The sequence below is a fragment of the Macadamia integrifolia genome, unplaced genomic scaffold, assembly GCF_013358625.1.
Source record: "Macadamia integrifolia cultivar HAES 741 unplaced genomic scaffold, SCU_Mint_v3 scaffold188, whole genome shotgun sequence".
In the NCBI taxonomy this organism is placed as follows: domain Eukaryota; kingdom Viridiplantae; phylum Streptophyta; class Magnoliopsida; order Proteales; family Proteaceae; genus Macadamia; species Macadamia integrifolia.
The window spans coordinates 487,472-508,880 of record NW_024868400.1 but is presented as its reverse complement, the minus strand read 5'-3'; the positions used below and the strand labels follow the sequence as shown (position 1 = coordinate 508,880).

At 37.2% G+C, this 21,409-nt stretch overlaps 2 protein-coding genes across 2 annotated transcripts; one reads left to right on the top strand and one right to left on the bottom strand.

Annotated features, from left to right (window-relative positions):
• Nucleotides 1–1,317: 1,317 nt before the first annotated feature.
• LOC122065109 lies at nucleotides 1,318–2,039 on the top strand (the record flags this gene model as incomplete). The annotated part of the gene is given in 2 exon segments (XM_042628911.1): nucleotides 1,318–1,548; nucleotides 1,795–2,039. Coding segments are annotated over 2 exon segments (279 nt in total), but the record flags the coding sequence as incomplete, so codon positions are not given.
• A 13,193-nt stretch (nucleotides 2,040–15,232) lies between these two features.
• On the bottom strand, nucleotides 15,233–19,223 carry LOC122065108 (50S ribosomal protein L13). The gene is made up of 6 exons (XM_042628910.1): nucleotides 19,117–19,223; nucleotides 18,851–18,951; nucleotides 17,520–17,591; nucleotides 17,222–17,388; nucleotides 17,005–17,116; nucleotides 15,233–15,687 (listed from the first exon to the last, which is right to left on the bottom strand). The coding sequence occupies exons 2-6, from the start codon at nucleotides 18,887–18,889 to the stop codon at nucleotides 15,460–15,462; spliced, it is 618 nt and encodes a 205-aa protein (XP_042484844.1). The 5' UTR covers nucleotides 18,890–18,951; nucleotides 19,117–19,223; the 3' UTR covers nucleotides 15,233–15,459.
• Between the last annotated feature and the right edge of the window lie 2,186 nt (nucleotides 19,224–21,409).

Genomic DNA, 21,409 nt, shown 5'->3' with positions numbered 1-21,409 from the left:
TATGAGTTTCTCTAATGGCACTGTTCTTGCCCCTTTTTTTTTTGTGTGTATTATTATTTTATTTTCTTATATCATTGAATTGTTTTCAATATAAAAGTTTTTTTTTTTCCTATAGATTTCTTATTGGGTCTTTGTTGCGGAGCCTAATTTAATTCATTTGTTTTATTATATTTCTCTCAGTTATTACTTTAATTTTTATATTTTAGTTTACAAATAGTAGACAAAATTAGGTGTCTACAATATCTCAACAATTTCATAATCAGTTTAGACCTTTTATTTGTTTCTTTTTCCTTTTGTTTTGTTTTGTTTTGATTTTTTTTTTTTTCCCCTCCCTCCATCCCTTCCACAGGGACTTGTTTGGATACTACAAAAAAAAGGAAATCATTTGGCATTGTTTTTCTACAGCATCACCCCATTCCCTAATTTGCAGAAACTCTCATTTGATTACACATCAGGTGGTATTGCTAGAATGTTAAATATCTTAAATGGGACCATTTAAGTGTTTCAACAAATTACTCATTTGCTATTTTTACTGATATTCCAGCAAACATATCCAGATGATTCCATTTGGGATGATAAACCTATATATGTGTTTGGGAATTGAAAGCTATACATTCACGCTGCGTTTGGTATGCACTCTTGGAATGAATTATAGAATAATAATCCATTCTAAGAAATCATACCAAAGCCTTAAATCTTTCACCCATGGTCTTAAACAGCTGGATCCACTATCTATTTAACAAATATTTGTCATCTCATCTCTATTTTTTAGGTGAAATCATCACATCCTCTCAACCTCAACATTTTGTTGGTTCCGAGCAACCCATGGTTAAAGATCTAACCCTAAATTGTAGTGAAATAGAATGAACTATACAATTATACTTTGAACACATTAATTCAGATCTTAGTTGAGCTTTGCTTGCAATTTTACATCTCCCCCCCACACCCCCAAAAAAAAAAAATCTTGCATTTTTATCATTTTATATACTTGTTGAGATGCTATATTCACTTGTTTAATCCAAAGATCTTCTCTACTATTTAGATTTATTGTTTAATTTATTCAAGCTCGAACCGATAATTGCGCATTGGCCAAGGAGATATGAACCAGTAATATTAGGATGGGCTTGGTGTTTAATTTTAGGTCACAAGGGGCCTAAACATGTCCCTCTACTAATTATCCGAATGTGGTTTAAAAAGGGAGGCCACTAGTGCTGTTTCTAATTCTATAGGAATAAATAAAAATAAAAATAAATAAGAACAACTTTTTCCACCATAGTAGAAAGGCAAATCTAATTACTTGATTATTATTAATTTCAGGCAAATGGTTGGAAGTCTGTCCCTCAATTTGGAGGGTGGGATCAAAAGAGCGTCAACGCTACCAATTACTCAGTTGTTTTTAATCAAGCTCGCGCTAATAGGAAGCAGAACAAAGACCGTCCATTCAGCGCTGGAAATGAGGAAGATCTGATAGCACGTCACGATCGTCATGATCGACATGATCGTCATGATCATCATGACCATCATCGTCTTCGAAAAGACCCAGTTGTGGTAAGGCCTCATTTTCTTCAAATTTTTAATGTCATTAATTACTGTTAATTATGCAATATGTTTATACTAAGGTAGAGCTACCAACCTATATGGTACTCGTTCATATCTCCTTGGTGGTTCATATCTCCTTGGTCAATGCACTTGAATGAACCCAAGCTGTAGTGTTCTTCACTTCTTACCAGAAAGGGAAAAAAGACCAATTGGTCTGTATTCACTAACCTTTACTTTACATTCATTACTGTGCAGAGGAAAAAGAAGACGTCCAACTATTTTAATTGCTGTTTATGGGCTTGATTTCCTAAACAATCAAATCAGCCCTGCAAATTTCTGGTTGTTTTGAAGCCATTGCATCAAAATTGAGCTACAATGTTTGAATAATCAAAATCTTAGATGATGATACATATTTGTCCTTTGGGAAACTGTAAAAACCTTTGTAATATCTGATTGGGCTACAGTACTTAATAATTTTAATATTACTTCAGATTTGTCCACTTTAGCTTTAAGTTTGAGAAATCAAAGAGAAAATAGAAAACCATTAGAGGATTTATAGAGATGAAACCTTTAGACTACTGTGGTGCCACCCACCTGACTCAATCACATTGTAGGGTCTTTTGTTTAAACCTCTACTAACAAAGAATAACATCAGTCCTTGATTTGAGAATGAAAATAGGAAATAATAATCATAAAATTTCTTAGACTTAAAAACCACAAGAAAACTAATACATGTTAAAATATTTGAATCATTTTTCTTTTACATTCTTAACATATCTAAGCTCAAACACAATTTCACGTCTGGAAATGCACAATACTAAAACATCTTACTAGGTCTGTAACTGTATAGTTATACCCAGTAACCAACCCCACCCCCCAATTCTCAATTTGAGCACAAGACAAACCTAAAAAAATGTGAAATTCCATACACTGAGGCAGCTACATATGGATTCCTATTGGAAATACATGCATACATACACATACAGAAACTGTGTGTGTGAGCGAGAGAGAGAGAGAGAGAGAGAGAGAAAGAGCATTCTTTCTATTTAATTTTCTGAAGTCGAGTGAATGGCAGTTAAATGCAGATGTATAAACAGATGCTGATCAGAGTTTCATCTAAACTAAGCCTGACCCCCTACTAGAAGTTAAGGTGGGGAACAAACACTTGTTCATTCCACACTATCTAGTTCCATATCATGTATGAGTTAAGCATCCCATTATTTTTAAACTACTTCAACGTAAGTTTTTTTGACCTTCCTTCATCCTTTAAACACCTCCAACAAGCACCATGTCCCTTTTTTCGCAACTCACTCTTCCACAACAGTGCGTGTTTGTTGGTCTTGATAGTACAAGGCCAAACCATCACAATCAACATCCTCTAATTTGTGCAAGAATTTATTCATCATAAGGTTTTTACAATTTTTTCATTTACCACCACCCCAATCCCTTCTTATGCATTTATTCAACAACAAGAAGCATAGCCTTATCCCAACTTAATGGGGTCAGCTACATGGATCCAAACAAAACAAAGTAGGAAAAGAGATGAGAAAGGAGTGATAGGAAATGAGAGGAGAAATGAAAAATGAAATATAAAAAGATGATTAATGAAAAATGAAAGATGATAAGTGCAAGTAAGAGGAAAATATGTTTGTTACCAAGGTGGTTAGAACTGATTGTTGTAACCATTTTTTCCACCTTCTCCCCCTCCGCTTCACCCCCATCCCTGCAAATACCCCGCCCTCCACTGCTGATTCTTGATTGGACAACACATTCCATTCTCACTCTGGTCTCTGCTTCCTCATCTGCAATCCAATCCTAGGACGCTGCAATTCCTGTCCATGAGCTACTTACTGCTACTCCCCGAGTCTGATGAGGTTCCCATCACCTTTCACCTCTCCTGATTATGTAGTTGGACGACTGAAATAATTGATATTGATTTGAGTAGATTTTAGTTTCTAACTGAGATTAGTTTCAATTTTCCATTAATTTCCTTAATTGTGTTGTGTTTTCCCTTTATAAAAGCAATGTAAGACGATGGAGTTCTCAGATTTTGAAGAAGTGAAAATTGATTGAAGTTTTGGTTTGAAACCATGGCTGCCGAGAGGCATGTGTAGCACTCTCTCGTGTTTCTTTAACCCTCTTTTCCTTCTTTGCTTGCTGTCTACACTCTGTTCTGGGTGATACTTCCAGCCCTAATTATTGGCATCGATCTCTCCTGAACCTCTTCAAATCAGTTTGAGATTCAAAGGGTTCATCCCTCTAATGTAAATGATTCATCATGCATAGCTTTGAGTCAATACTTGGCCTCTAGTTGAAATTCTAACCAGAAATACAAATCTGGTTCCCCTGTTACCGCCAGATCTGAGTTGCAGGGACTACTGCTCCTCTTTGCTTGCTGTTTGAGGTATTTGTCCTTCGGAATCAAGAGGCCAAAGGGTGTTCAAGCTTCGTCTGAAAGTTCACGCCAGACCGAGGCCTATTGAAGAAGTTTTGACCGACCTGAAGTCTCTCTTGCTGCTGGTTTCTGTTCATGGCTGAAGGTTGAAGACAACCTTCACATGAGTGGCTCTTTCTTTATCCTTATTTCCTGTTTCCAAAATCCAAAATTACCCTCCATTACTTCCTCAATCTCCTTTACCTTATTTTCTTTTAGTGGCTATTTTACCCTTTCCTCTATCATTCGATCCATTCTTACCTATTGATCTTACTGTGAGTTTTCCATTCTTACGGTTCTGCCATTCTGTTTGAGATTTTTCTTATTTACGAATCTGCCATTAAATTATAGCAATTGAGTTATTGAACACCCGAGTGTGCCCATAAGAGATCAGATTCCCATTTTGGAACCCGGATTCACATCACCTTCTCTCTCCCTCCCGCCCTCCCTCCCTTCCTTCCTTCCTAGTACATTTGACCTTTTTGGTACCCATCAAACCCAATATTTGATCTTCTGATGCTAAAGAAGAAGACAAAAATGTTATTGAATGGCCATTTCTCCTTTGAAATCTTCAAGGTTTTAACGAGTAACCAGAACATCCCTAATCAACATAGTGGGAAGGAAGAACTTCCCTTTTGTTATGAACCAGTAGGCTACGTTTTCTTCTATTGAAGCCTTGAATCTGCAACCTTGAACCGCTCTGGGTCCCACAGATATATATATATATAGAGAGAGAGAGAGGGAGAGAGAGAGAGAGAGAGAGAGAGAGAGAGAGAGAAAGGGGGAGATGAGAGGAGATATGTAATGTAAGACTAGAATCACAAGTGATCCTAATCCCAGGCAGGATCTCAAAATCTGGCTGAATAGGAAGAAATTTGAGAACTCACAAAACCATGGCTCAGATGGAGCTGAAACTTGGAGTAGATGAAGGTCCCATGTGGGTCAACATACCCTCAAAAGATGAGACAATTTTGATGGTCGAATTGAGAGATATATTGTCGAAATGAATTAGGAAACTTTATAGAGTTCTGCAGTAACAGCAGCTACAGGCCTTCAACTGGTCTTTTGACGGAACTTCTGGACTTCAATAAGATTATTTTGATCACTCACACACACTCACAGCAAACAAATAAAAGTAAAAAAGAAAAGAAAGAGAATTTGATGGGTTGAGAACGGGGAAGAACCAGTGAATGGGCATCTCACCCCTTAGGTTTTGGGCATCTCACCTTCTCAGGTAATAGCTATCTCAGCCACAAGTAAACACTCAAATTCATAAACTTTAATCATTTTTTCATTATGACCAATGGGCTTTCAATAGCCTTACAAAACTTGGACACAATGCAATAACAGAAAAAAGAAACTAATGGAGTGAAATAAGACTTTCTAATTTGTGTCTAACTGGCTTACCAAGTAAGAATAAATTAAAAACTAACAATTAAACATAAATTACAAAATAGAAACTTCTTTGACTGGACAAAATAGGAAGCTAACTAGACTAACTTGCTCAATAAGAAAATAGAAACTAACTAAAAATGGAAACAAATCTTCCTAAGTTACAAAGCTTGCTTGCCAAGATAAAACAAAGAAATAAAAATAGAAACTAATTTCTAATATCCTAACAAGTGTGCAACATCTTTCCCAAACCAGCTGTCAATATTGGACCCCAAGGTACTGTTCACGTGAACAGTAACAACAGGATGGCTGATCCGATTAGAGAAAAATAAGGCTGGTTCAATGTATGAAATTGAACCAGATCTGAACCAAAATTAGGCCAGCATTAAACTCTCCTTTTGACAGCTCGATCTAAATCAACTTTCCCCCTCTTAGAAAAAATTCGTCCTTAAACTTTGTATAGCGTAAGGAAGAAACCCACATGATGTACGTCAATCAACAACCCATAGAAAAATTTAGGCAGCTCCTTGATCATATGGATGTAGTCGTATAGGCACGGTTGATGCTCTTCAAGGTACTTCAAGGGGATGATGAACTTCATGTGTTCCACTTCAATGTCTACAGATTCGTCCATGAGGTCATCTACTAGCACGTCCTCTACGTGCTCTTCTTCAAGCATAGGCTCTTCGAGTCCGGCATCCTTGTCGTTCAGTCTCTTCAACGATGTCAACCATTACTTCAATCCTGTTCCCTTTAGGATCTTCCTCTTAGCTGTTCACAAGCATCACAATTGTTGGAATTTCTTCAACACTAACCTCAACTTTTGACTTTGGTTCATTGGTTGGAGGTGCCTTCTCCCGTTGCTCCTTTGATATGCATTGCGCAAATAGAGGCCGATAATTCTTTCATGCTCTTGTAAACTACTCTTGGAAATTTGGTGGAGGGAAGTACTTCTTCGTTCATGCTTAGATAGGTACATGACATCCAATTCATACTCCATCTCCTCCCAAGTTTTAGGCTCATGTTCTTGAGCTTGAAATGGCCTTACAAAGACTCTCCATTTGATTCGAGCACAATCACCCATTTGGGAGCAAGCATATTGAAGTCGTGTCTCTGTTCGGTTGTAGGAATCAAATTAGACATTCAATTCCTTTACCCAATCAAGGGACATATATGAAGTAACTTTTTTTCTAAAAATCGCGCGGCTCCAACCTTGGTTAGGTTAGCTCTGATACGAAATAATGTAGGACTAGAATCAAAAGTGATCCTAATTCCAGGCAGGATCTCAAAATCTAGCCAAATAGGGAGAAATTCGAGAACTCACAATCAGTGGCCTAGATGGAGCTGAAACTATTTGTGTCTAACTTGCTAACCAAGTAAGAATAAATTAGAAACTAACAATTAAACACAAAAAGGAAACTAACCTCAGTGACAAAATAGAAACTTCTTTGACTGACAAAATAGGAAACTAACTAGACTAACTTGCTCAATAAGAAAATAAAAAATAAAAACAAGAAAAGGAAACAAATCTTCCAAAGTTACAAAGCTTGCGTGCCAAGATAAAACAAAGAAATAAAAATAGAAACTAATTTCTAATATCCTAACAAGGGCTGGCAACATCTTTCCCAAACCAGCTGTCAATATTGGACCCCAAGGTACTGTTCACGTGAACAGTAACAATAGGTTGCCTGGTCCGATTGGAGAAAAATAAGGCTTGTTCGATGTATGAAACTGAACCAGATCTGAACCAGAATTGGGCCAGCATTGAACTCTCCTTTTGACAGCTCAATCTACATCAATATGAGAATCTTATATTGTCTTCATGGGTTCTGAAACATTTTGTCGTCACCACTAAGAAGTTCCAGAGAGATCGTCAAAGAGGGCTTGGGGGGGTGGCTGTGCAATGACGAAGAAACGCAAACTAAATAGTGCTCTTATTGACAAGGCTTTTATTGACCCATATTGGATTAGGAACCAATATTGTGTTATCTTTAAGTTTCCTCGACAGACTAGGATACCTAGGGTTCTTATCTATGTGACCAGTTGTTACATTTTCACCCATCTTGTAGTTGGCAACCTGATGTAGGACTAGATTTGACAAACCAAACTAGATCCAATACTGCAGGAACTTATAAACCAAAGAACAACCAGATTTCCACTAAGATAACCAATTAAATCAGACCAACAGAAACAAAGCAAACAGCAGCTATCAATCTCAGAAAAAACCCAGTAATTTCTATGACTGAACAGTACCAGATGGGCAGAGACAAATCAAGGACTGATAACAGTTCAAAATAGTGTCAAACAATTGGTAATTAATGATTCAGAATCTGAAAATCACAGCAGGAATCAACCCAGATCAATCAATCTCAGTTCAGTCCAAACCAGATCACTAAAAGACGAAAAAACAAAGATTTTATAGAACTTCCAAACGGCTGGTCAGAACCAGCCCTAACTTAGGCCGAGTTCTCCTTGGATGCTAGAAAAGCCTCGATCAAAACTGTAGACCCAGCAGAGAACTAAAACTGCTACAGGTTCCAGGAACTGATTGTGCAAAAAAAAGAGATTTTCTGGGCAGATTCAAAAAATAACATACCTATCTTATGAACAGTAGCAGATCTATGAAACAAGCTTGAGAATAACTAAAAGAGCAATAAGAAAATACTTGTAGAACCCTCCTGGACTTCACGCCGCAAGGAGTCAATTGGATTAAACACCAATTCCTTCAGCCTTAATCAAACACAAGACAACTCTTCATGAAGAAGACAATAGTAACAGCCATTATTTTTTTATCAAAATCATTTTAGGCTTTTAGGAGCCTCCTCTTCTTTATTTATAATGTTAATGGGGAGGGAATTACAAAATAGAAGGTTCCTCAAAAAGAAAACCAAATATTCTCCTAATACAATAGTTACTAAAAACTGATATTAGAAACTAACTGAAATTAGAAACTAGTTGAAAAAGGAAACTAACTACTAATGACTTAACTCAATTAATAACTTGACTCTAAAGAAACAAATATAACTCAAATCAACCCCAACTAAAAAGGAAACTAATGAAAATGGAAACTAACTAGTAATCTCGTACTCAATCTTAGAGCCCCTCTTTTAGACCCATAAAAGTGGTCTATTACACTCAAAACACATGGGATCAAAGGCCTAACATGTATGGAACCCAACCTTAGGCTTATTCCTAATAAAACAAGTCTATTTTAGTAATTAATCTACATCAACTCTCCCCATCTTGAAAAAATTCGTCCTCGAATTTTGCAGTGGTGAGGGGGAAACATGTCAGTAGTAGCTTTGACCATTCCCAAACAAAACTCTGGTTGCTTGTAAACTTGTGAAATGTAGTCTTAAACGCGTGGAGCTTTCTCTTCGAAGAACCATGATGACACAACAAACTCTATATGCTCAACCTCTGAATCAATACCAACTGTGAATGTCGTGTGATAGAGTCGTCAATGTTGGTAACCTTCTCATCAAGGATTGGAACAAACGCTTCCTTTTCATCATGAATCTCAAAGACTTGTTTTGGAGTTCTTTCAATCACTACCTCATCTTCCACATCTTTAGTCTTGTCTATTATGCTCTCTTCAATGTAGAATCCTTCACTGGAGTCTTCTTCCATGGTTTCAATCTTGTCTACTATGCTCTCTTCAATGTAGAACTCTTCAGTTGAATCTTCTATCTCTTGACCTTCTGTCTTTGAAGCTTCAAGAACCATCTCTTCAATGTGAACCTTGACTTCAAGTTCTTTTGGTTTGAATAGAGGTATCTTCACTTCACATAGAGGAGTTGTGGCTCTTGGGGGTGTTGAAGTGTTAGGTTTAGTGGCTGGAAAATTCTTCTTAACTTCCCTAGCTTGGTAACCAAACCTTCTACTTGGTTGTGCCATAAGTTCCTCTGCTCGAAGAGCCTTGTCAAAGCAATCTCTCATTGTATACACATCAGCAACACCAATTCCTCTCTTAATTTCAGCTCGTAATCCCAGTTGAAACTGAGAAGGTAATTGCCTCTCATTCTTCCTAATGCTTGTGCAAGAATAAAGTGCATCAAACTTATTCATATACTCGGCAACAATCATATTTCCTTGATGAAGAGAGTTCAGTTGGTCTTGTATGCGAGCTTTAAAATTACATGGCAAGTACTTATCAATTAGTTCTTGCTTCATCTCCTCCCAAGTAGTAAGTTCTCTACCACAGTCCTCCAATTCATACTCATACGTTCTCCACCAATCACGAGCAGCCTCAACTAGCTTACCACGAGCTAGTTTAATTTTTCGTTCCTCAGATAAGTCATAGTAGTCATAGTAGTCAAAGTAGTTATCCAATGTAGCTATCCAACCATAAAACAACTGGGGGTCATGTCTACCATCAAACTCCTTCAAATCAAGCTTGACTTTCTGTGAATCCCTTGAGCACCTCTGATGTGTAGGACGTTCATTCTTAAAATAACCCCTTATGTGTTCTTCTAAAGTTGGTTTCTCTGAAAGAACCCTTTGTGCTGCTCTCAGATTAGGGATAGGTCTTATGTTAGCAAACTGTGCAGTTACATTCAATGGTGCTTCTCCCACTTCGGGTATTATATGTGAATCACCAGTAGGTTGTTGTGGTTGGGTCTCCACAGCCAACAACCTTGCATTCAGATCAGTCCGCAAAGCTTGCCGTTCAGCCTTCAATTCAGTTCTCCATTTTTGTAGAAACTCCATAATAGAAGCTAGAGTGGGGGTGTTGTTCTCAGCCATGCTCTGATACCACTTGATGTAGGACTAGATTTGACAAACCAAACTAGACCCAATACTGCAGGAACTTATAAACCAAAGAACAACCAGATTTCCACTAAGATAACCAATTAAATCAGACCAACAGAAACAAAGCAAACAGCCGCTATCAATCTCAGAAAAAACCCAGTAATTTCTATGACTGAACAGTACCAGATGGGCAGAGACAAATCAAGGACTGATAACAGTTCAAAATAGTGTCAAACAATTGGTAATTAATGATTCAGAATCTGAAAATCACAGCAGGAATCAACCCAGATCAATCGATCTCAGTTCAATCCAAAACAGATCACTAAAAGACGAAAAAACAAAGATTTTATAGAACTTCCAAACGGCTGGTCAGAACCAGCCCTAACTTAGGCCGAGTTCTCCTTGGATGCTAGAAAAGCCTCGATCAAAACTGTAGCCCCAACAGAGAACTAAAACTGCTACAGGTTACAAGAACCGACTGTGCAGAAAAAAGAGATTTTCTGGGTAGATTCAAAAAATAACATACCTATCTTATGAACAGTAGCAGATCTATGAAACAAGCTTGAGAATAACTAAAAGAGCAATAAGAAGATACTTGTAGAACCCTCCTGGACTTCACGCCGTAAGAAATCAATTGGATCAAAAACCAATTCCTTCAGCCTTGATCAAACACAAGACAACTCTTCATGAAGAAGACAATAGTAACAGCCATTATTTTTTTATCAAAATCATTCTAGGCTTTTAGGAGCTTCCTCTTCTTTATTTATAATGTTAATGGGGGAGGGAATTACAAAACAGAAAGTTCCTCAAAAAGGAAACCAAATATTCTCCTAATACAATAGTTACTAAAAACTGAAATTAGAAACTAGTTGAAAAAGGAAACTAACTATTAATGACTTGACTCAATTAATAACTTGACTCCTAAGGAAACAAATATAACTCAAATCAACCCCAACTAAAAAGGAAACTAACGAAAATGGAAACTAACTAGTAATCCCGTACTCAATCTTAGAGCCCCCCTTTTAGACCCATAAAAGTGGTCTATTACACTCAAAACACATGGGATCAAAGGCCTAACATATATGGAACCCAACCTTAGGCTTATTCCTAATAAAACAAGCCTATTTTGGTAATTAATCTGCATCACAACCGCCTGTATATTTATTGCCTTGCACTCTACAGTTGTAAAGCAAGCTTAATGCAGTTCAGTCTTTGGTCTAATATGGTATCAAGAGCCAAGCACAGCTCCACCAAGCTACTGTAAATCTCCCAATCCTGTTCCTTCTTTTTTGTTTTCCCCTCATCTTTCTTCAACCAGATCCTGTGATCACTGCTGAAATGATCTTCTGCAACTCACTGAGATTACCCCCTCACAATCTATGATCATCTTCCATTTGGTTCTAGCTGCAATCACCTTCCATTCAGTCCATCGTGAAACCATACGCCACATCCCGCCAGCCACCCGCTAGACTCCATATTGCATCACCAACCCAGTTCACATCCTCGCCATAGTTGTCTCGGCGCCAAGACGAACCAAGGCATTAGAGGGCTGTCTAAGTGTTTAGGCAAGAAGGCGTCTACCTTAAGGCGAACAAGGCGACCAATTGTTATTTTTTATTTTCCCTATTTTCTAAAATTATTTAGTAAGCTACATATAATTTGTATCATAAAAAATCAACACTAAGCTAGATTAAGTTATTAAAAATCAACATTTATCCATATCAAATCATAAAAAATCAATACTAAGTCACATTAAGTCATAAAAAATCAACATTTAGAAAAATGCTCTTGTTCTATGATAAGTTTGACTGGTCAAATGATTTTATTTTTACACGAGACTTTTTGTATTAGGTAAAACATAAAACTAGCTTTCCAACAAGTCTAAATTTACTTAATTTGAGTTGTAATGACAAAATTATGCTCCGTCAAACTTATTTTAAAATGCTCGAATGCTGTTAAAATCGCCTGCATGAAAATAATTTTATGGATATCAAAACAAAAGATTATTTTACCGAACTTTTGGTTTTTAACAATGTTTTAACTTGATAAGATTTATAAAATTTTCATAATTGAGAAAAACCCCAGCATTTAAAAGTTGAAAATCGCCCCTATAACCAAAATCCAATTATTGTTCTTAGACTGGGGGTTGACTTTTTATCTTTTTGGAATTTGATTTTCAAACTATTATTATTAGATTCAAATAGGGGGTATTTGCTTATTTATGAATAATATCTTAAGTAAAAATTTACTTAAATGATATTTGGCATAAATAAGTGTCAAAACACATGCAGTGCAATAAGGCGGTTGTCGCCTAGGCCCCAGGCAAACCGCTTAGACGCCAAGTCATCACCTTGGCATCGCCAAGTCCTCGCCTAGGCGACGCCTTGACAACTATGCTCCTCGCATACCCTTTTTTATTTCTTTTGGTAAGAATCTCCTCACACGCCAATTACATCCTCACTTCCATCTGCCTATCATCCCACTACCGCACACAAGCAAAGCCCCATCCCTAATCATACGTCGTATCACTATCATAGCATTATCATACCACTATACCATCATCATCATATCTCTCCTTTTCATACCACATCAACACCCCTTACTCATCCCATCTTCACCAAGGACCCAATATCCCATTCTCCTCCTTGCCTATCATCTCAGCTCCACCAATATTAACCATTAACCATGGCATCCTCTAACTCGACCGCCACCTCCCCTACCTCTGCTGCTACCTCCCCTCCTCTCCCTTCCCTTCATCATGCCCACCATTACCTCTCTCTTAAACTAAACGCCAAAAATTTCTTATTTTGGAAGACCCAAATAGTCCCCTTTCTCAAAGGTGCACAATTTCAATGGAAGTAATTGTGTGACTTTTAATTCTTCAAGATCGCAATTGTTGTAAATCCTCCGCTCGGGCAAGTTGTTGGGCTCCTTGGAAAGCTCTGCTGGACCTGGACATGACCCTAGTCAACTCTCTCTGTGCTGCCAACATCAGCACCGAGAACCTCGACTGCTTCATCGTCCACCACTAACTCTCTCCCTCGGTTGCAAAATACATCAGTAGACCTTCTATTGCATTGCCACATCATTGTATGAAGGGGAAAAAATCCGGTTTAACAAATTATACACACCCTATTATCATATCTATAAGCAAACTTGCACATATATAGGTCATGTCCCAAGTATGACCTCAGACAAAGCCGATTGGAGGGCAAAGATTCATGTAGCCAACATTTGGCTGAGATTTTCCTGACTTCTAGGGCTGTGCCTCTTTCTTTTTACTTTCATTTCTCATATTTTGTTTTGACCTTAGATTTTTCTATTTTGTTTTGCACGGATCCAAAGCCGAACCCATTAAGTTAGGATAAGGTTGAGTTTGTTGTTGTTGTATAAGCAACCTTGCACGTGCAAATTCACGTGTGGGTATTTGTTAGATGGAAAAGAGAGTAAAGATCTAGAACAATCTAAATGCACTTCAATAACGAAGCACTTATAATTTAAGATAACTATTTAACTACTTTTTTTTAATGATAGACAATTGCACTTTATTTCTAACAATCAGTGGGTTAAATGTTAACGGGGGAATGCACGACAGAGAGAGAGGAAGTGATGATTTGATGTAGAGAAGATAATTTTATTTTTCTATTAGATTTTATACCTTGATATGTCGATAGAGTTATTGATGTAAATACAAGTATTGGCTTTTCCTAATGCAATCCACATGTTTACTCAAAAAAAAAAAGTGCAACCCACATCATATAAAAAAAACAAAAAAATTTGCAATCCACATTAATTTTTGTATAACCAATGACATCAGTGCTCCTTTCTCCAATCAGAGATGTATCCTGTATTCATATTGACAGATATATCACACACTGCATGTACCCAACTACCCATGCGTGAATAAATTTTACAGGGTTCTATAACAGAATATAACAAGTTCAACAAAAAAAAGTGTACCCACTGCACGAGGCTCCCGCCACTGCAGGGCCTGAGGAGGGTGATAATGTACGGAGCCTTACCCCCTCTTCATAGAGAGGCCGTTTCTTGACTCGAACCCAATACCACTAGGCCACAATGGAGCAACCTTACCGTTGCGCCAAGGCCCACTCGCTATAACAAGTACAACCCAATCAGGTGCAGTTTCTATATCCACAAACATGTTTGTGACTCACCAAGTTAAACACAAGCCTTGTATCTGAAATGGATTCCAATACATGTAACACCAAAAATCAGAGAGAAACTAACAATTATTGTAAGTAGTATAATAGAATCTGAAAAAGACCACAATAATAAGCAAGTGGTCGAGGGAGCTTACCTCTTCTACAGATGCCTGTACGGGATCCTGTGGTTTCTGCAAAGAAAGAATGGAGGGGGGAAGACCAGAGAGATCTATATCTGAATGAGACAACTGGCGATACTGGTTTCCAAGGGACAAAGCCTGCAACTGGTGAGAGGTAGGAGAGGGAGAGAGAATGGAGCATTCCACATCCTCTCTTGTTAACCTTTCCTTTAGAACATCCTCAGCACAATTTGATGTATATTAATCAATAAATCTGCTGGGCTACATTTGAAAGGGCTGCAGCACCATCTTCGGATAGTATAGGATTACCATTGGCTATTGTTATGTGGAACTTTGTGCCATTAAAATTAACACAAAAATACCAAACTCACAAATCTATGAAACTCATAGACCAATCACACCTGAAAAATAATGTAATTTTATTTTCCTCCTATTTTATGTAGCCCCATGCTTAAGATCCAATTTGATGTTTAGGGACAAGGATGTGAGCAACCTGTGAGGTCAGTTCTGTGATATTATCAAAAACCAAAACTAAAATGGATATTGCAATCAAAATACACATGATCACCCGGTGACTATGGTGAAAAGACAGGGTATGCCATGCACGCAACCATGACTCAGGGAACAGCTACCCTTTTATGGCATATGCAACTGTGATCAAATGTATCTACTACAAATGCCTATAACACATCAAATATTTGTCTTTCAACTTTACCAGTGTTTTCTACTTCTTGTCCCAAGACTAGATGGAGCAACAGCATGTCAGATAGGCAGCCAGCACTTTAAAATACTACTTTAACCACAGCTACAACTCAAAAAAGAGATAATTGTTATTCTCATAATGAGCATACAAATGCCAATTGTTACAATCGCTACCAGGAAAGACAATTTGACCACCACAAAAATCAGCAGGCTTTAAACCAAAAAAGCAACCTATCTTATCAACCGATTCCACATATAGTAGTTATAGTTTGCAGGAAGATTGAAGGGAAAAAAACTCTTCACCATTGCAAAGAAACGATGTTTTCCTACTTACTCCTCACACGCTCAAGTCGCTTTTAGCTTCTTCCTTTTTTATGCGTTTTCTTGTATCAGTACCACCATGTTGGTTTTGCTGTTCAGCCTTCTTCTGAGCTCGAATAAGAGCACGCCTTGCACGGGGCCGCATCTCCCGCACTTTTCGAGGAGGCATCACATAAGGTTCAATCGGGCGGTCACCAAAAGGATGTTCACCATCGGCAAATATCCTCAGTTTCCTATCTCTATCCTGCATTCACATCAAGCAGTGATTTTGAGGAACCTTGATACATCCCCTTCATAACCCCCTTCATAACACGACACATTGGATCATCCATAACAAAAAAGGGAAGGGGGGGGGGGGACAGTTTCCTATAAGGCATCTATATTTTCTTATAGTTAGTGAAAAAAAATAAAGGGTATCAACAATGCACCCCTTCTCGTGTAGAGCAACAAGTGACCCATGAACACAGAAATGTCAATCTGTGTCCCACCTTTGGATGAGCCATCACATGAAAATCATAACAACAGGTGAACCATTTTCCAGAAAAAATGTTTCTGGGGCTCTTCAGAGAGATTTAGAGGCCATGGTCTATATTGCACACCAAAATCGGGCAGTGCTTTCATCACTAGATTTAGGGTGGCCAACGGATCAGATGATAACTTGAGGTCTGTCTGAATTGACACTAGCAGATTCAAAGTACCTTTATTGGTTCTAAATAAGATCGAGAGGATCGAGGTAATTGTGATCAGTAATCAGACCAAATTTGCATAAACCTAGATAATTTATTATGTTTCTGTGTTTGTGTATGGTGGTTAAGACAAGAATACCTATGAATAAGTATATAAATCTTTACACGAAAAAATAAAGGTACTTCACACCCCCCACCCTTTTTGCATTAACATTTTTTTTTTTTTTTTTTTTTAAACTTTATAAAGGCTCAACTTCTTTCTTTTGATTCTAATAAACAAAATGAAAAACTAGACATTGTAGCAGTATTTATACAGCATATTAACATTATCAAACAAGCGCTTCCTAGTCATAAGGATAATTGGATATCCAAATACAATCAAAAATCAGAATCCATGGGTGGATCCATATCAGATCCATGGGTGGATCCAAATCAGATCCACCAATTCACATCCACTGGATGTATAAAGAGATTTAGATATCCAATAAAAGTGATTTTGACCTAGACACAACCAAATTGATTGGGATCCAGTTGATTTACAGCAGACTAGACTAGTGACAACTAAGTTAAGCTGTTCACAAGAATCAAAACTTAAGCAGGAAATGGTATTAGAATTTGTTGTGGCCTCTTCCATTTTTTTCATTTTGTTTCTTTTTTATGCAAATTCTATCTATTTCATTGGCAGAATCCACCGGTAAACTAACAAATCCAGGGAATTCTAAAATGTAGAAAAAACAAATGAAAGGGATTCTTGCAAACCCCCCCCCTAAAAAAAAAGGTCTTCTACCCACACAGCAAGCTAAGACTTTAATGTTTATCCATGATATACAATCCTAATTTTTCTTTTACAATGATAATTGCATGGTAACACTTACATCACGCAGTTTGTTTCTTGGAAGCATGCGCAAGACAGCTTTGCGTATAACTTCTGTGGGATCCTTAGCTAACTGGTCCTTGAGACTCCTTTCCTTGAGGTGGCCTATATACCTGTAAGCTAAAAATGGTTCAACATCAAATCAAAGAAATACTATAAACCATGGAAACTTTACAGTCAACAAACATATTAATAATAACCAAAGTATCAGAACTTGCCCAGTATGCCATCGGTAGAATTTATCAGTCATTTTTCTTCCTGTTACACAGATATCTTTTGCATTAAGCACAATGCACATGTCTCCATCCTCACGATAGGGTGTGTATGTTGGCTTATCTTTGCCTTGTATAACAGTCGCAATTTGAGATGCCAACCTCCCAAGAACCTATAAAAAAACTATTAAGCTCAATATTGTTATTCTTGCAATCATAAATTAATAACGACTGCTTCAATGCTTCCTCAGTCTTGGAGACTCAAATTGTGACTACACTTGAAGTTCAGAATAAGAAACCAAACCTGGCCTTTGGCATCAAATACTCGCCACCGGAGCCCGTTCAAATTGATACGTCTCAGGCCAGCAAGTGCTTTCTGCATAACGCATGCACATAAATATAAGAGGATGTTCCATTATGGACAAAACATGAGATGCGAAGGTTGAGAAAAAGACTAGAGAACATAAATACACAGATACGTTAGTTGAACAGTACATAAGGTGGGCTTCCTCACATGACACCATCTTAATGCAAAACGTTCTCCATTTCTACATGTGAGCATTCTTTTGAGAAATGCAGACTATAACAAAAGACAATATAACCAGAAAATACACAACTAAGCTGTGGCATAAAAAAGGGCCAATCCATAATTCTTTTCATAAGCCATTATAATCATTAAAAATTAAATATTATTCCTCCTGAATAAATCTCTTCAATATCACATAGAATTGATTTACAAGGTAAAAGAGTTCAAAGCATCACCTGGGTAAAGTGAAATGATAGCCACACATTATCCATTCACAAAAGAAATTAACTTACATCCTTTGATAAAGCATTTACTGATCTCATATCAAAGAGAAAGAGCCTAATCATTTGATCAAAAGTAATGAAAAAGTGCTCAGGGAAAGAAAAAAAAAGATTTGAAATTGGGAAATGCCAATTACGGTTCAAGAGATCAGAACTGGCATCAGAATTGGTTGCCAAGAATCAGCCTAAATTGGCCATAAAATGACCTAGAATCATCAGAATTGGGATTGGCCGCCTTCTGCTGATCCGATCCCGATTCCATGAACCGTGATGCCAATAAAAAACAATAAAAACCAGCAAATAAAATATACTTTCCGATGAAAACACAAGTCAAAATGAACGAGCAAAAGAAAGTAAGCTTATGAATGAAAACAATACATCAAATGGCCCACTGTACAAGAATTGTATGATGATGAAGAAGAAGAGCAGTTGAAGGCTCCTCTATGTTATGACACCCAAATCAATCCCTAATAAAATTTCTCAAAATGAAAGCCATCTCACTTTTGTAGATTTCATTATGGCAATTAAGACAAAGAGAAAGGGTAATGCACCAAAGAAAAATTCGAAGCTACAAAAACAAAAAAGAAGAACAACAACAACAACAATAGAAACAAAGAAAAGACATCAAAATCAAAACGCATACTCATTTTCTACCATAAATTAGAACATCAAAATCGCCCCTACCCTCTACAATCAAATGCCACAACTAGATTATCAACAACAATAACTAATTTCTCCGTAAATATAACAAACAATCGATATGCTTTAACAAAACACTAAGTTGTGATTATATTAAACATGATAGGAAATGACAAAATAAGAACTTGCCTTTAGATTGCCACTGAAATTGACCGCGGTTGGGTTCATTTTTTTCTAAATTTTCGTCGTTCTCAGATAATGGTAACGATCATTAAGAGTTTTCCTTAGACCTGTTACAAGTGCACATATCAGAATCATCAGTTCACTAAAATTCAGGAAAATTGACTCATCATTCTCTCTCTCTCTATCTCTCTCTCTCTCTCTCTCTCAATTCCGTTACACAGTGAAGATAAGATTCACAGAAAAAAAAATCATAGAGAGAGGGAGGTATGTACCTGCAATCGCCGAGTTGCAATGCTCGGAGTGTAGTGAGGGTAGAGACTAGAGAGACAAGGGAAATAATAGGGTTTACGAGTTTTTTTTTGGGGAAAAATTATTATTATTTTGGTAATGGAGGGTTTACGACTTACGAATTACGAATACCACGGATTAAGTTATCGGTATCTGTATCCGATCCAGTATTGATTCGGTCGGATCGGTGCGTATCGGTTTCTTTACCCTTACTTTTTCAAAAAAAATTATATTTTTTATAATTTTACCTGAAATGATAATGATACTGTAATCGATCCGGATGCGGATGGGTCAAGTATTGATATCGATCCCAAACAATAATAATATAATATGATCAGTATAACCAATTCGATACCAATACTTAGAACCAATGTTTACCATTCCATTTGACCTTTAATTTGGGTCAGTTTGATTAATCCTCTTGGTGATTTTTTTTTTTTTTTCTTTGGTGTGGGGAAAGGGGGATGATCGCTCCCTCGTCGTCCGGCGCTATACCCAAACATAAGAAGTGGCGAAATGATGAGCCCACTCCTCTGAAACAACAAAAAAAAGTGTCGAAATGATGACCCCACTCCTATGAAACAACAAAAAAAACAAATAAAAAAAATTACTGCCAATTGATACCCGTTTACATCCCCTCATTAGCTCCCATGTTGGCACAAGGCCATGTGACCAGAGAGTATTCTTTTCCCCTTTTTTCGTAATTGAGGGTCTCTTGAAAGGCAACTTGGCCCCAAGTTGGTTATGCATGCAGAAGCGTTAACAGGGGTAGAATTTCTATCTTTCATGAGGGGGTGGGATGATAATTTTTGCCCCTTCTATATCTTAGCACATGGGTCACATAGCTTTTATTCCCTTTTATGTAGACCCAGTTTCCTTCATCCAACCATGGTAAAGAGGGAATCTCTTCAGCCACAATATGGACCTTCATCAATATGGGAATTAATAATGAAACTCATCATTCTAAAAGTCCAACCATATGCCAAATCTATGTGGCCAAAATGATGTAAAACTTTTCTTCTTTTTTTGGTAAATTTTCATTTTCACAAGGGAATGCTACCCGCTAGAGTAGATACAAACCAATACGCATGGCCGATGGGAAGGCTGGCATAATTCAGCACATGGCATCTTGGTCTTTCTACACCCATGTGTCTAAGTTTGTACCTGTGCCAGTGGGTAGCTTTCTTTCTGCCTTCCTAACATTTTTGTGGTCTTGGTTCTTGTTTTTAACATATTTCTCATTATCAATAAGAATTAGAAACTCAGATTCACAAATAGTTCCAAATAACATTTAGTAGGACAACTTAAGTTATTCCCTACAAAATTGACTTGGGTTCCTTCACTTACTGATTATACAATCCATTCTATATATTGTGTCAATAATGTAAATATTCACTTTGTTAATTATTTGCTAATAGGTGCATGTTGGAACTATTTTGAAAATCAACTGTTGCCACCATATGTTGTGATACCATTCTTAAAACCCAATATCTACTTACTTCCTCACCACCTATGCAGAGTGGTATTGTCCCTTGTCTTAGAATGGAAGTTCAAATACCAGGTTTATTGTTAATTTTCTTCTTAAGAATGATTATGAACTTGCTTAGTGAAGAACTACTTAATGTCCTTACAAATCACTCCTTATTAGGTCCCCCCCCCTCAAACACATTATTTGACACGCCGTAACTCGTCCCCACTTTATGCGGCCGTGCATGAAAACCCTATCCATAAGAAAATTAGAACAAAAAATTCCAACAATTTACTTAATTCTTGTTTCTTGAGTGCACTTTTTGATATTTCCATGGATCAACACCAAACAGATGAATGTTTGAAACGAGTGTCATTGAGTTGCTCTCTTATCTTTATAGACCCAAACTGTACAAGAAAATGAAGCAACATGTTATGATGTTTGAATCCAGTTATTTAAGGTCCGTTTGATTTTGTTTCTAGAAACGGCTTTTCACTTTTTTGTGTTCAAAAACGGAAAAACACCCCAAAAATCGTTTGATTTTTCTGTTTCGTTTCACTTGTTGATGGAAACAGAAATATAAATGTGTCCCTATTTCTGTGTCTAGAAACAGGAATGGAGAAACAAGTTAGACTTCTTTTTCTGTTTCTAGAAACAAGTGGAAGTGACAAAAATTGTGAAAAACACGATACTACACTCAACCTACCCAAATCCCCAACCCACTGTTGAAACTTCTCGCTATCCAAATGAAGCGATTCCAACCTAGTTGTGTGAAGCTCACAGTTTTCGGATTGCCTTTATCCTTCTAA

Bases quoted from the DNA above. Each gene is read 5' to 3' on its own strand.
- LOC122065108 (XM_042628910.1), bottom strand. From the start codon at position 18,889: ATGAACCCAACCGCGGTCAATTTCAGTGGCAATCTAAAG. The intron at 17,592-18,850 runs GCAAGTTCTTAT...TGCGTTATGCAG, and splicing joins ATTTCAGTGGCAATCTAAAG to AAAGCACTTGCTGGCCTGAG. The intron at 17,389-17,519 runs GTTTGGTTTCTT...GTTTTTTTATAG, and splicing joins TATTTGATGCCAAAGGCCAG to GTTCTTGGGAGGTTGGCATC.